Source organism: Echinops telfairi, unplaced genomic scaffold, assembly GCF_000313985.2.
Source record: "Echinops telfairi isolate 266 unplaced genomic scaffold, ASM31398v2 ScPeMD7_7467;HRSCAF=8505_1, whole genome shotgun sequence".
NCBI classification, from domain to species: Eukaryota; Metazoa; Chordata; class Mammalia; order Afrosoricida; family Tenrecidae; genus Echinops; species Echinops telfairi.
In genome coordinates, this window is record NW_022111368.1 from 11,478,981 (window position 1) to 11,491,045 (window position 12,065).

At 50.8% G+C, this 12,065-nt stretch overlaps 1 protein-coding gene across 4 annotated transcripts in view; it reads left to right on the forward strand.

Moving 5' to 3' along the window:
- The window catches only part of MCF2L (MCF.2 cell line derived transforming sequence like), a 98,986-nt gene that overhangs the window by 64,637 nt on the left and 22,284 nt on the right, over nt 1-12,065 (forward strand). For all 4 annotated transcript variants that reach the window (XM_045283987.1, XM_045283989.1, XM_045283986.1 and 1 more), the window contains exons 12-19: nt 136-212; nt 500-576; nt 3,066-3,132; nt 4,974-5,089; nt 7,182-7,251; nt 10,608-10,700; nt 11,017-11,109; nt 11,812-11,937. In XM_045283987.1, the coding sequence (XP_045139922.1) occupies nt 136-212; nt 500-576; nt 3,066-3,132; nt 4,974-5,089; nt 7,182-7,251; nt 10,608-10,700; nt 11,017-11,109; nt 11,812-11,937 (719 nt within the window). The remainder of the gene's footprint in view (nt 1-135; nt 213-499; nt 577-3,065; nt 3,133-4,973; nt 5,090-7,181; nt 7,252-10,607; nt 10,701-11,016; nt 11,110-11,811; nt 11,938-12,065) is intronic.

The following is a 12,065-nucleotide window of genomic DNA, read 5'->3' on the forward strand; positions in this document are numbered from 1 at the left end:
CCGAGAAAGTCTGAAAAACAGGACTTACCACAACAAGGGCAGCAACAGTCCGGATACACCCGACGTGCTTTTTGACCTCTCCAGGTGGTGAAATGCAAAGTTATATACGTGCATTTCTACTTCTTTCCCAACTAGGGATCCGGAGAGGTTCCGAGAACGCTTCCAATTCTGAAGGCAATGTTCTCCGGAGGGGGAACTACAGGCGAGCCAAGGTGAGGGTGTGCTGGCTTCTCCTCCACCACTGACCCCCGCCATCGCCCTCAGAGCTCCTGCCAAGAACTACCTGCCAGCCCGAGAGCGAGCGCCTGCCCACCTTCCCACTCCCGGCCCCACGCTGCCCAGCATCGCCTCCAAACAGAACCCTCAGCAGGGCCTCGCATCTGCTTCCCAGAAGGGAGATAAGAATGGGCTCTGGGTTCTCCGGCAAGCAGCAGCCAGGCTGGTCCTTCTTGTGTGGTGAAACTTGACTCACTCCATTTTCTCTCTCTCTCTTCATCAGAGCGAAATGAGCGAGGGCCAACAGGCCAGGAGCAGCTCCACGGGGGGTGAAGAAGAGAGCCTGGCCGTCTTGCGAAGGTGGGTCTGGTTGTTCCTTCCGGCTCCGCCGAGTGACTGGGCTCCAGACCTACCCAGGAGACAGGACAATATCCACCTTTATGAAAGACAGGCCCCAGACCAGGAAATGAAATCACAAGTGTAGAACAGAAAAGAAGCCAAGAACCCATTAGAGACATGGGTGGCACCATTTCCCCATGCCCAGCAGCAGCAGGGCCCGAGGGTAACCGTGCACACCGGGTGCTAACTGGCATGCATGCCCAACTCGGCCTGGAAGCCACTCTCGGGCTGTTTCTGTTTTTAAGATCCACATTATACATGCCAGCCAATATAACTTGGACCCAAGTTTCCCCTTTGAACATCAGAACCCCAAAAGTAAGAGTGAAGAAAGTTATTCAAAGTCCTTTCACAGCAGTAGCATAGTGGATTATGCATTGGGCTGCTAATTACAAGGTCAGCGATTCAAACCCGCCAGCCACGCTGCAGGAGAAAGACAGGCTTCCTAATCCCATAAAGACTTACAGCCTAGGAACTGCCCAGAGAGGCCGTTCTGGTCACTCTGAGTCAGAATCGGCCCCTTGGTGGGGAACGAAGGACCACACAGCAGGTTTCTTTCCCTTTTCTGAACTGTCTCCCAAGAAGCCCTGCCTGTGCCTCCAGGGTTCAAGAACAGATCAGGATCTGGAATTCGAATAAACTGAGGGTGCAGGCTGGGTCCTATCGCTTCTGGCTTCTGACAAAAGCGAACCAAAATGAAGACTGTCGGAAAGCAAGCCCAGAGGCCCGCAGAGAAGATGAAGAGATTCTCTTTTATGCCCGCCTGGTTTGTGAAGCAGAGAGACCTTCATAGGGTTCCTTCTTCCCTTGCTGCCTGATTTGAATTTGAACCACATGCCTGAGCATCTCCATCCCCAACATGAAAAACTCATTGCTGTGGATTCTGACTCGTAGCAGCTCCACAGGATGGAGTAGAATTGCCCTGTAGGGTTTCCAAGGCTGGCGGCTTTTGGAAGCAGGCTGCCATATCTTTCTCCCATTTATGTTAGGCCGGTTTCTCTCGAGACGTTAGACTAGTGAAGCTTTAGATAGATAGGTAGATAGATTGATATCAACATCTACATCTATCTAAGAACTGGCTCACACAGTTGTGGGCAAGTTCCAAGTCCAAGGGTCAGATGTCCGGATGGAGGCTTCTCTTGACTCAAATAACTGCATGGACCGATAAACCCAACATCGGCAGGTTGTTGACATAGGACAAAGAGCCAGAGGTCAGAGGATGAGCTAGAGGCATGATCCAGACTCAGCAAAAAGAAGCAAACTTTTCCAGAGCATCCATTTATATTGGAATCACCCGCACCCCTGAGGAAGCGTCCTTTCGTACTCATAGATCATGTTATGCAGGGAATCCCCTTTATGTGAGATTTCATCATGAGGGATTACTAGGTCTTAACTGCCAAGCCACTGGGAATCCTGGCCCAGCCGAGTTGGCACAACACCTTAACCTGCAGCCACTGAGTTCCATCACCAACTTTCTGCTTAACAGGCACACACCCATGATGCCACCGGGGCTCCTTCAGGGTCTCATCAGATACCGAATTGTTTTAGAATTGACCATTCTCAGTGGTCTCTGCCCCAATTTTTATGTGTACTAAGACAGACAACTTTATCATGGTCCTCATTGCAAGTCACAGCCTTGGTCTCAAGTACATGAGACAAGAAATCCGCCCCCACCCCCACCCCACCACCGGGACAAGTGGTAAATGGCCCAGGAGATGCCTGGGAGCCGAAGGGGAGCAATGGTTCTTCCTGACGAGAGACTTGGAGAAGCTTAAGAAGGACAGACTTGAGCCTTGAGGGAGGGGATGCTGGGGACGTGTGATTTTTAAGAGAGGGGAGCATGACGTATACATGAAGGACCGGGGCTAATTTTGTTCGGTGGGACATGATGGAACTAAAAATCTAGAAGCTGGATTATGGGATATGCTCTTGGAAACCCTCAAACGGCAGCCCGAGAGATTCTAGACTGTCTGCTGGGCCTGGGGACACGAAGGAAAGTTAGCCATACTCGTAAGGGGCTCGTGACAGCCTACACCAGGGGTCTTCAAACTGTTGAAACGGGGCCAGTTCACTCTCCCTCAGACCCGTTGGTGGGCCAGACTATAGTTTAAAAAAAAAAAAAAAACTATTAACAAATTCCTATACACACTGCACATATCTTATTTTGAAGTTAAAAACAAAACGGGGCAAAAACACCCAGCGGCCTGGATAAATATCCTCGGTGGGCCACATGTGGCCCACGGGCGTAGTTTAAGGACCCCTGGCTAAGGGAAGGGTCACCGAGGGAGTCCAAGCCATGCTCTTAGCCTTGTCCCCAACCTCTGTGTGCCTTGGGCAAGTTACCCACTTTTTGGCCCCTCGGTTTCCTGGTCCACATATAAGAGTTTGGAACACGCTGCAGCTGCCGTCCTGTCTGGCGCTAACACTGCCTTTGCCCTCCTTGTGCACCACAGGCATGTGATGAATGAGCTCCTGGAAACAGAGCGGGCGTATGTGGAAGAGCTCCTGTGCGTCCTTGAGGTGAGCCCCGGGCACGGGTGGCAGCCACTCTGTGGGCTGGGCTCTCATTTAAGCCCTGTGTCTGTTCAGTTTCCAAGTTCCTGCTCGGAAACAAGTGCTTCTGATCACCAGACTGTGGTGAAAGAACATTCTAAGCAGCTGTTTTCATATGGCCCCAAACTGTAGCTCACTCCCTGCCTTTGTGTCCGTGGACCATGCTGTGCAGCAAGGGTGGGCTGTACCACACCCGCACAGTCATCACCCCGCTAACATCACACCCCCGACCAAAGAGAAGCAGCTCCCGCCATCACATTAGGGGTGAGTTCGTGAAATGTTTAACCGGTGTGCCCCACCGATGATGTCATGCATATCCAAATAGAGAACAGGCTCCCCACCTCTGCTGTGCAACAAGGAGAGGGGTCACTGCTTATGTGACCATTGGATGGACCTAACAAGGGTAATAAGGAATAAAACACTCCCCCGCCCCCAAAATGCATGCTGTTCATTTCCATGTGGACGAGGTTTCAGAACAAGCATAAATAATTCAAGGGTGAATAAATCAGCACGGGGCTTACCTATGTGCTGGTTTGATCACTGGGGTCAAGGCAGGGTAGGTGGGGCACAAAGGAGCCTTCTGGATGATGGCAACGCTGTCTCTTGAGCTGGGTGTGGGCACCTGGGTGAGTACATCTGTAAGCAGTGGTGGAGACAGACACATGGGGTCCGTGGTTACTTGCGGGGCTATGGTTAGAAGGTCAGCAGTCAGAAGCCACCAGCCACTCCTCGGGAGAAAGATGAGGCTTTCAGCTCCCATAAAGAAGTACAACCTCGGAAATCCACAGGGGCAGCTCTACCTTGTCCTATAGGGTTGCCAGTTTTTTGAAAAGTTAAAAAGGGAGAAAACAGAAAGCAAGGTTGTTGGGGATCCACCCGGAAGCGATGGATGCTTGTTTTGCCAACCATCTGAGAGATGGTCTGCGCATGAAGTGGATTCGCTTCTGAAAAGCTGAGATAGCTAATCCAACCCCGCTAGCCGACGCTGTGAGTCATGCTCCGTAGGGTTTACAATGTCTGCCTTATCCCAAGTAGGTCACCAGGCGTTTCTCCCAAGATGCCTCTCTCTGGGTGAACACAGAGCCCCGGTCTGGCATTTAGCAGTGAGCACGTTAACCATTTGCGCCACCCATGCTGCTCCAACCCTGCTCCAATCACCACAGAGCCAGGCTCCTGCTGCAGGGCCGATGGGCTCAGTGTCACGTGGCCTGTGTCTCCGTGCCAGCTGCAGTTCAGAATTCCCTGGCCTGACCCCTTTTTTTTAATCATTTTATTGGGGGCTCATACAACTCTTACCACAGTCCATCCATCCATCCATCCATCCATTGAGTCAAGCACATTGGTACATTTGTTGCCATCAACATTTTCAAAACATTTTCTTTCTACTTGAGTCCTTGGTATCAGATCCTCATTTTCTCCTCCCTCCCCTTCCCTCTTATGAACCCTTGATAATGTATAAATTACTATTTTTTCATGTCTTACACTGACTGCTGTCTCCCTTCACCCACTTTTCTGTCGTCCATCCCCCTGGAAGGGGGTTATAGGTAGATCGTTGTGATTGGTTCCTCCTTTCTCCCCCCACCTTCCCCTTCCCCTTCTGGTATGGCTACTCTCAATATTGGCCCTCAAGGGATTATCTGTCCTGGATTCCCTGTGTTTCCAGCTCTTAATCTGTACTGGTCTAGCAGGATGTGTAAGGTCATGATAGTGGGGCAGGGGATAAGCATTAAAGAACTGGAGGAAAGTTGTGTGTTTCATCAGTGCTGTACTGCACCCTGACTGGCCTGACCTCTTTTCTGCTTTCACAGGGCTATGCTGCAGAGATGGAGAACCCCTTAATGATGCATCTTATTTCAGCCAGCCTTCAGAAGAAGAAAGATGTCTTGTTTGGAAATATGGAGGAGATCTATCACTTTCATAACAGGTGAGGGGGCCCTTCGGCTACACACACACACTCTCTCTCAGCGATCTCGCTTGCTTTAAAAGCAGGCTGCCTCCAAGGAGCTGGAACGAAAACACGGATCCTTGGGCTGTGCTGGTGGCTCTCCTCGCCTTCCTCCCTAAGTGCATAGTGACCCCGCAGGAAAGCTATGGACACAAGTAACGGAGTCTAAGTGTGGCATTTCCAGAGGACCTTGCTGGAGTGCTGCAGTGCAGCCCTGCCTTGCTGACTCATGCCCGGAACTAGCTCAAGTATAAATGAGCCTCGCGCTCAGCCTGCATCCTCCCCAGGGCAGAGCTGGGACCGTGCCATACCTTAAGTGCACCTCTGCCTTGTCAGTGCAAGGAAAGAGGGCCAGGCCTGCACCGTGGTGTCTTCTTCCTGGCCTGCTGGGTAAGCAGAAAGTAGTCTGGCCCTGAAATGTGTACATTTGGCACTGTGGACAGGCAATGACTGCTGGGCCACTTCGCAGGGCCCTTGGCAGTCCCCAGTCCAGGCTTGTCCGAGACGGCAGCGCCCCTTTCTTCCCCATGCCCCCCTCCCGAGAGCAAGAAGAAGAGGGTGGGAGTGGTTTGTGTCTTCTGATAACAGTTCTGGGCTTTTTGCCTTCTGGGGCTGCTTGGGCTGTGCTCATCTGAGTGATTGTATTGCTTCCTCTCATACGGCATGTGCATGGGACTCACGGGAGAGCACTACGCAGCGCACACAGGGAAACAGAGCCAGGTTCAGCAGGTGGCTTTGCCTCCTAGAAAGCAAGCCAGCTGCGGGAAGTGAAGTCATGCCACACGCTAGCGCTGCTGTCCGGAGGACGCAGCGCGCCCCACCTTGGGGTCACAGAGCCCAGCTCACTGTGGGAATCGGCTCCCCACCCTCTTCTGGATACTTCCAGGGCACTTGAGACTGCTCTTTCCTCACATGTTTCTCACTCTGCCGGCTTGCACTCCACCCTCACCCCTCACCCCACCCGTTTAGGAGGGAAGCGGCACATCATCAGTTGAGCCCAGGCCCAGGCCTCCCTCTCTTCCCACAGAGGGTGCAAAGAACCTTGGGTGTTGAAATGAGCAGCTACCCTGTTCCCATAGCATCCTCTTGGCTCCCAGCACTGGGGACTTGACTGAAGACCCAGAGTGCAGAGGCCCCCTAGTGGCTGTAAGATGCAGCGCTGTTGTCGGGTGCGGTTGAGTGGACTCACAGCAAACCCAGAGTGACCGCCTATAGGGTCTCCTGGACTGTCATCTTCCTAGGGAGGACTCCTGGTGGTGTACTGGTTGTGTGTTGAGCTGCTAACCATAAGGTCAGAAGTTTGAAACCACTAGCTGCTTCGCAGGAGAGAGATGAGGCTTTCTATCTCAAGATTGACAGGCGAGGAGCTCACAGGGGCTGTTCCCTCCCTCTAGCCTATAGACTCTGAGTCAGAACGGACTTGAGTAGTGAGTTTATTCGTTTGGAAGGGCTAACGTACAAAGCTTCTTTTATTTCCATGGGGGCAATGAGTAACTTTGTTGTTGTTGTTCCTGAAAAGTAGGCCAAACAAGTTTAGGAACCCCACGTGCTTCTCTCTGACAGCCCATGCCGTGCATGGCTATGAGGCCCATTTGCATACGAGGGCCACATATTAGGCAAACATCTAATTACCCCACTCCTAATGCGATGGTGGAACTGCTCTGTGGTGAGGCCTATGATGTTCGCTGGAACGGGGGATTCCAAGGGTGGTCTTTGGCCTGAGGGCCGGATGGTCCCACCCCCTGCCGGTGCCCATGATTTCACGTACTTCCTTATCCTATGTTTGTGCTGCAGGGCTCTCTTCAAGTTTGGTGTGAACTCCATACGCCCAGAGCGTAGCGGGAAATCCAGATTGGCTTTGGAATTTGTTTGCCTGAGAGTTTCATTAGAATCATGATCTCCAGGGAGGTGGAGGGGTGGGCACGAGGGGACTGCTGCTTTCTGAAAGCTGGTTGTGGCCACAAAAGCTACAGACTATCAGTCTTCTAGCAAATGCTTACTCATCTCTTATTATAGGTGGCACGTTATTCAGGTTGGTTTTCCTATAACTACAAACATTTTCTTTGCCTAGAATATTCCTGAGAGAACTAGAAAATTATATCGACTGCCCAGAACTGGTTGGAAGGTGTTTTCTAGAAAGGGTATGTATTTTATTTTTAATGTCTATATTCTCATGCCATTGTCCCTAAAATTGTTAAGTAATATTGACATTAAATTCTGTGACAGTTTCCATTCTAACCAACTGAAATTACAAGGTGCAAATGTTTCTCATTTGGCTGGGATGACTTTTTGGTAATGCCAAAAAATGACAGCTTGTTTTCTTTTTAAGCTCAATAACCAACTCAAATATAAATATATATATATATATACACACATATATGTATGTATGTATATGTATGTATGTATATATGCATATATATAAAATCCTTGTGTCATATATATGTGTGCAGATATATATATGACACAAGGATTCCATGTATGCTAAAATTTTAGAGTGTCAAGTTTGGATTGCAGGTTTGCAAAAAGCTGAACTTTTTGTCACACTGTTGACCCCTCTTTAAAACAGTAGATTTCCTGCTGCCTTCTGAGGATTGTTGGAAAGAACAAAGAAGAGGCTTGTGAAAACACTTATTGTTATTGGGTGCCTGTGTTAGGCCGGGTTGACTAGAGAAACAAATCCAGAGACTCAAATATGTATAAGAAAGAGCTTTGTTTCAAAGAGTAATTGCATGTCAAGAAAACATCCCAGCCCAGTTCAGATCAAGTCTCTAAGTCCAATACTAGTTCATAAGTCAGATACTAGCCCATAAATCTCCTCAGATTCACGCAGCCACATGCACTGATGCAGAATACAGGAAAATCAGAGGCCGGTGGGTGAAACCTCTTGTGGATCCAGTGGTGGTGGACATGGCACAGGGCTCTTGCAGGTCTCAGCGTGGCTCGCAGCAGGAAGGTGAAGGCAGAGAGAGGCCCACCCCCAGACAGCCATTTATCTCGGGGGCACCTCCAAATGAGGTCAACAGGCTATGGCCAGATTGACAGGCTAAACTCCACCCCTTCACGTTTACATCTTCAGGTTAACACTTAATTCTCTAACTACTTGTTAACAGCAAGGTCAGTGGTTCAAACCCACCAGCCACTCCCCGAGAGAAATGGGATTCTGCTGGCATAAAGATTTACAGCCTCAGAAACCCTATTAGTCTGAATGGACTCTGTGGCATGGAGGTCCCACTGGGTCCAAATGAGCTTGATGGCAGTGGGTTAGTGGAACAACCAAGCAACTTTCCTGAAATAAACAGCAAGAGACTGGCATTCTTAATAATAAATTGGTATCAAGAAGCCAGGTAGCAAGGAAGATTAAAGAAAAGGTGCTATTTTTGTTTTGATTGCTCATGGCCATTCATGCATTTCCCAATGCTACTGAGAATCAAAGCAGGGAGAATCACTCCATAAATCGGTGGTTCCCAGTGCTAGTGAGAGTCAGAGTGGGGAGAATCACTCCAGAGGTCTGTGGTTCTCAGTGTGGGGCGCCCAGCTCCAGTGTCAGTGTTTCTTGGGACCCTATTAGAAAAGCAGATCTTCTGACCTCCCTCCCAGCATGAAGCCGAGTCTCTAGGGCAGTGCTTCTGCACCTTCCTAATGCCGCAACCCTTTAATACAGTTCCTCATGTGGTGGTGACCCCAACCATAAGATCATTTTCATTGATACTTCATAACTGTAGTTTTGCTACTGTTATGAATTGGGCGAACCCTGTGAAAGGGTCGTTCGACCCCCAAAGGGGTCGTGACCCACAGGTTGAGAACTGCTGCTCTAGGGCAAGCCTGAGTTTTAAGAATCATGCCAGGGCATCTTGATGGCCCACGAGTTTGGAAATGACTAACCTGATGCTATAGGATAGCCTCTGGAAATCTTTTCTTTACAAAGTTGTGTTGGGGTTGCATGTACTTTTCACCAGTCTCCTATTCCTGTGAGGGAACCCTAGTGGCGTAGTGGTTATGCATTGAGCTGCTAATTGCAGGGTTAGCAGTTCAAAACACCCAGGTGCTCCTCGGGAGAAGACAAGCCTTTTTTACTCCCATTAAGAGTTACAGTCTTGAAAACTCACAGGGCAGTTCTACCCTGGCCTGTAAGGTCACTGTGAGTCGGCATCGACTCAATGGCAGTGAGTTATTCCTGTGAGCTCATCTCTCATAACGAGAGATCAGAGGACTAGAGTAGACTTGGGAAATGAACTGCTGGTAGGCATTACCACCGAGCTTGCCTGACAGTGTGTATGTGTGATGGCCGTCCGACTGGAGGTTGGACAGGGATGGAAAGCAGAGCTCAAGACAGGACCCTGGGCTGAGGCAATAGGCAAGCTGCACACTATTCCATGTTTCCTTAAGGCCTGCGTAGTTTGCTGAGCTGGACCATGGTTTGTCCCCAGTCAGCCACAAGTCCCGTGTTCTATTCTCATGTCCACTTCTCAGCCAGGAGCCACAGTCCAGCGGCCCAGAGCTTTCTGTAATAAACGGGGGTGACCACGCCTTGCTTGGGAACTGCAGTGGGCACTGCCAGGAAGGGAGCCACTTCCTGCTGTCCTGGCCCAGAAATGAGCCCAGTGAAAGGTGCAGCCCCGAGAGCCATATCGTCTGCCCCGGGAACACAATGAGCAGTCATGTTATGTTCCCACAGAAGGCTTAGGCTTGGCAAATACCCCACGGCCTTTACCCAGGGCCAGGGAAGAACCTGGCAGTGTAGTTTATGTTAAAGAGACTTCACTTTTTTTCTTTTATGGGAGCTGTTTTCATTTTACAGAAATATCCTGTAGAAGGCCATCCCCCTCTGCCCTGCACACACTCAAGCCTGTCACTAATGCCTCGCCTTCCCAGGTCTGTTGTTGGCTATTCACTCATGAACCGACACTGAGCCATTAGTATTAGCTGACCACAGAGGCGATTGCCAGCGGGTCTGGTGAAGCCCCAGCTCCACCCCCACCCCTCACCCCCGGTGCCCCGGGGGGCTTTCAGGGTTTTCTCACTTACGGCAGCAGGCCTTTCTTCCCAGGTGCTCAAGCCTCCAGCAGCCAGGGCTGTCTCTGCGGCACGGTGGGACGCGCTGTACCACAGGCAGTCCCTTTGGCATGGCACAGCCCTCCGGGGTATTGGCAGAGGCATCGTGTCACACACAGTGTCACTGCCCAGAAAATGTCCCGAGCACCACCTGCTCATCCCTTATCCCCTACACTAAATAATAACAGTAACAAGAAACGGAAGCTGTAGCTGAGCCTTTACTAGACACACCTGTGGAGTAATTCTTACGGGGCAGAACCCCATGACCACTCTACCAGCATCCGATCTAAGGTTCTGTGCCAGGGGCGGCTGGGGCTGCCTCTCCTCAGAAACCGGGAGAGCCCCACCACAGCGCCAGTGCTCTGCAAAGGCAGCTGGCAAGCGGCGTCACCTCCCGAGACATCCTGTAACAAGGCGGGCGCCTGTCCCTTCTGTCTCCATCCAGATGGAAGATTTTCAGATTTATGAGAAGTACTGTCAGAACAAGCCCCGGTCCGAGAGCCTCTGGCGGCAGTGCTCCGACTGCCCCTTTTTCCAGGTATGCGTGTAAACGGTCTTCAGCATGGGAGCCCAGTCCCTGGTCCATGAAGCGCAGTGAAAATGGTCTAAGCCAGTGTTGCCCCCTGGGATGGAGTGGGGTGGGACACTGGAACAGTCCAGTAGGGGCTGCAAACACACACATCTATGCTTTATCCTCAGTTCTGGGCTGTAGGACAAAGGGTTTCCATTGCCGGGGGTGGATGGTGGAGTGGGCACCAAGTCTTATTTTTTTCTTTTTCCTCCGAAAAGCGGGTGGTAAGCCAAATAAGTTGGGAGCCTCTGCTCTAAACTAAAGGGTGTCTCCCTGGTTGTAGGAGTGCCAGAAGAAATTGGACCACAAGCTGAGCTTGGATTCTTACCTGCTGAAACCTGTTCAGAGAATCACCAAGTATCAATTATTACTCAAGGTAAGAAGCCCCACCCAGAGAGGGGACACCTGTTGTTCAAACCTAAATTCAGAAGAGAGGGCTCTTCATACATTGTGTCACCGCAGCTCATCTGCTGTCTGGCCCTCAGCACTGCCCATTGCTATATCTGCCAACTGCCCACAGGACCTCCGGTGCTCTCCTTTGGGTCCTGGGCTGCTTTTCCCCCCAGGCCTCTGCTTCAAGTGTCACCCTATGAACCCCTGGACCCTATCAGCGTCTTCCCCCACCTTCTTCTACCCAGACCCATCAGGACAAAGGTCATTTGGAGGGAGTTACAGAGACTCTGTCTAGAAGAGTCACATGAAATAAATCGCTGGACTACAGTATCCAAACAAAAACCGTGACCATGAGCTTTGCTCTTGTCTGGTCTGCTTTTGCCTTAACTGGACCCCTTCCACCTTTGTTTTCAGAAGAATACTGATAAAGCCATAGTTCATCTTCTGTTTGAATTTTCCCAAGAAATTCTTCAGGATCTTGATCCCCCATCTTTAGAACCAGCCAGGGCCTGCATTTCCCAGAAGGCTGTTGGCTACGCTGACATCATAGCCTAAGCGTTCATGCAGCCGGACAAGAGTAGCAAGCTTGGGGGGGGTGGGGCATAGGGGGTGTTCAGGCAAGCTGGAAGGTTTTCAGTGCTGGGTGTGGAAACATGTCTTCATTGTCATGTCCCCCACCCCTCAGGAAATGCTGAAGTACAGCAAGAACTGTGAGGGGGCCGAGGACCTGCAGGAGGCGCTGAGTTCCATCCTGGGGATCCTCAAGGCTGTCAATGACTCCATGCACCTGATCGCCATCACCGGCTATGATGTAAGTGATGCTGCATTCGGAAGGCACAGCCCAACTCTCTCCTCGAGGCCTCAGAATGGCAGACTGTGCTAAGGAGCCCTTGCTGTATGGGGCAGGGGCAGGGGCAAGAGCAGCCAGAGGGAAGACCA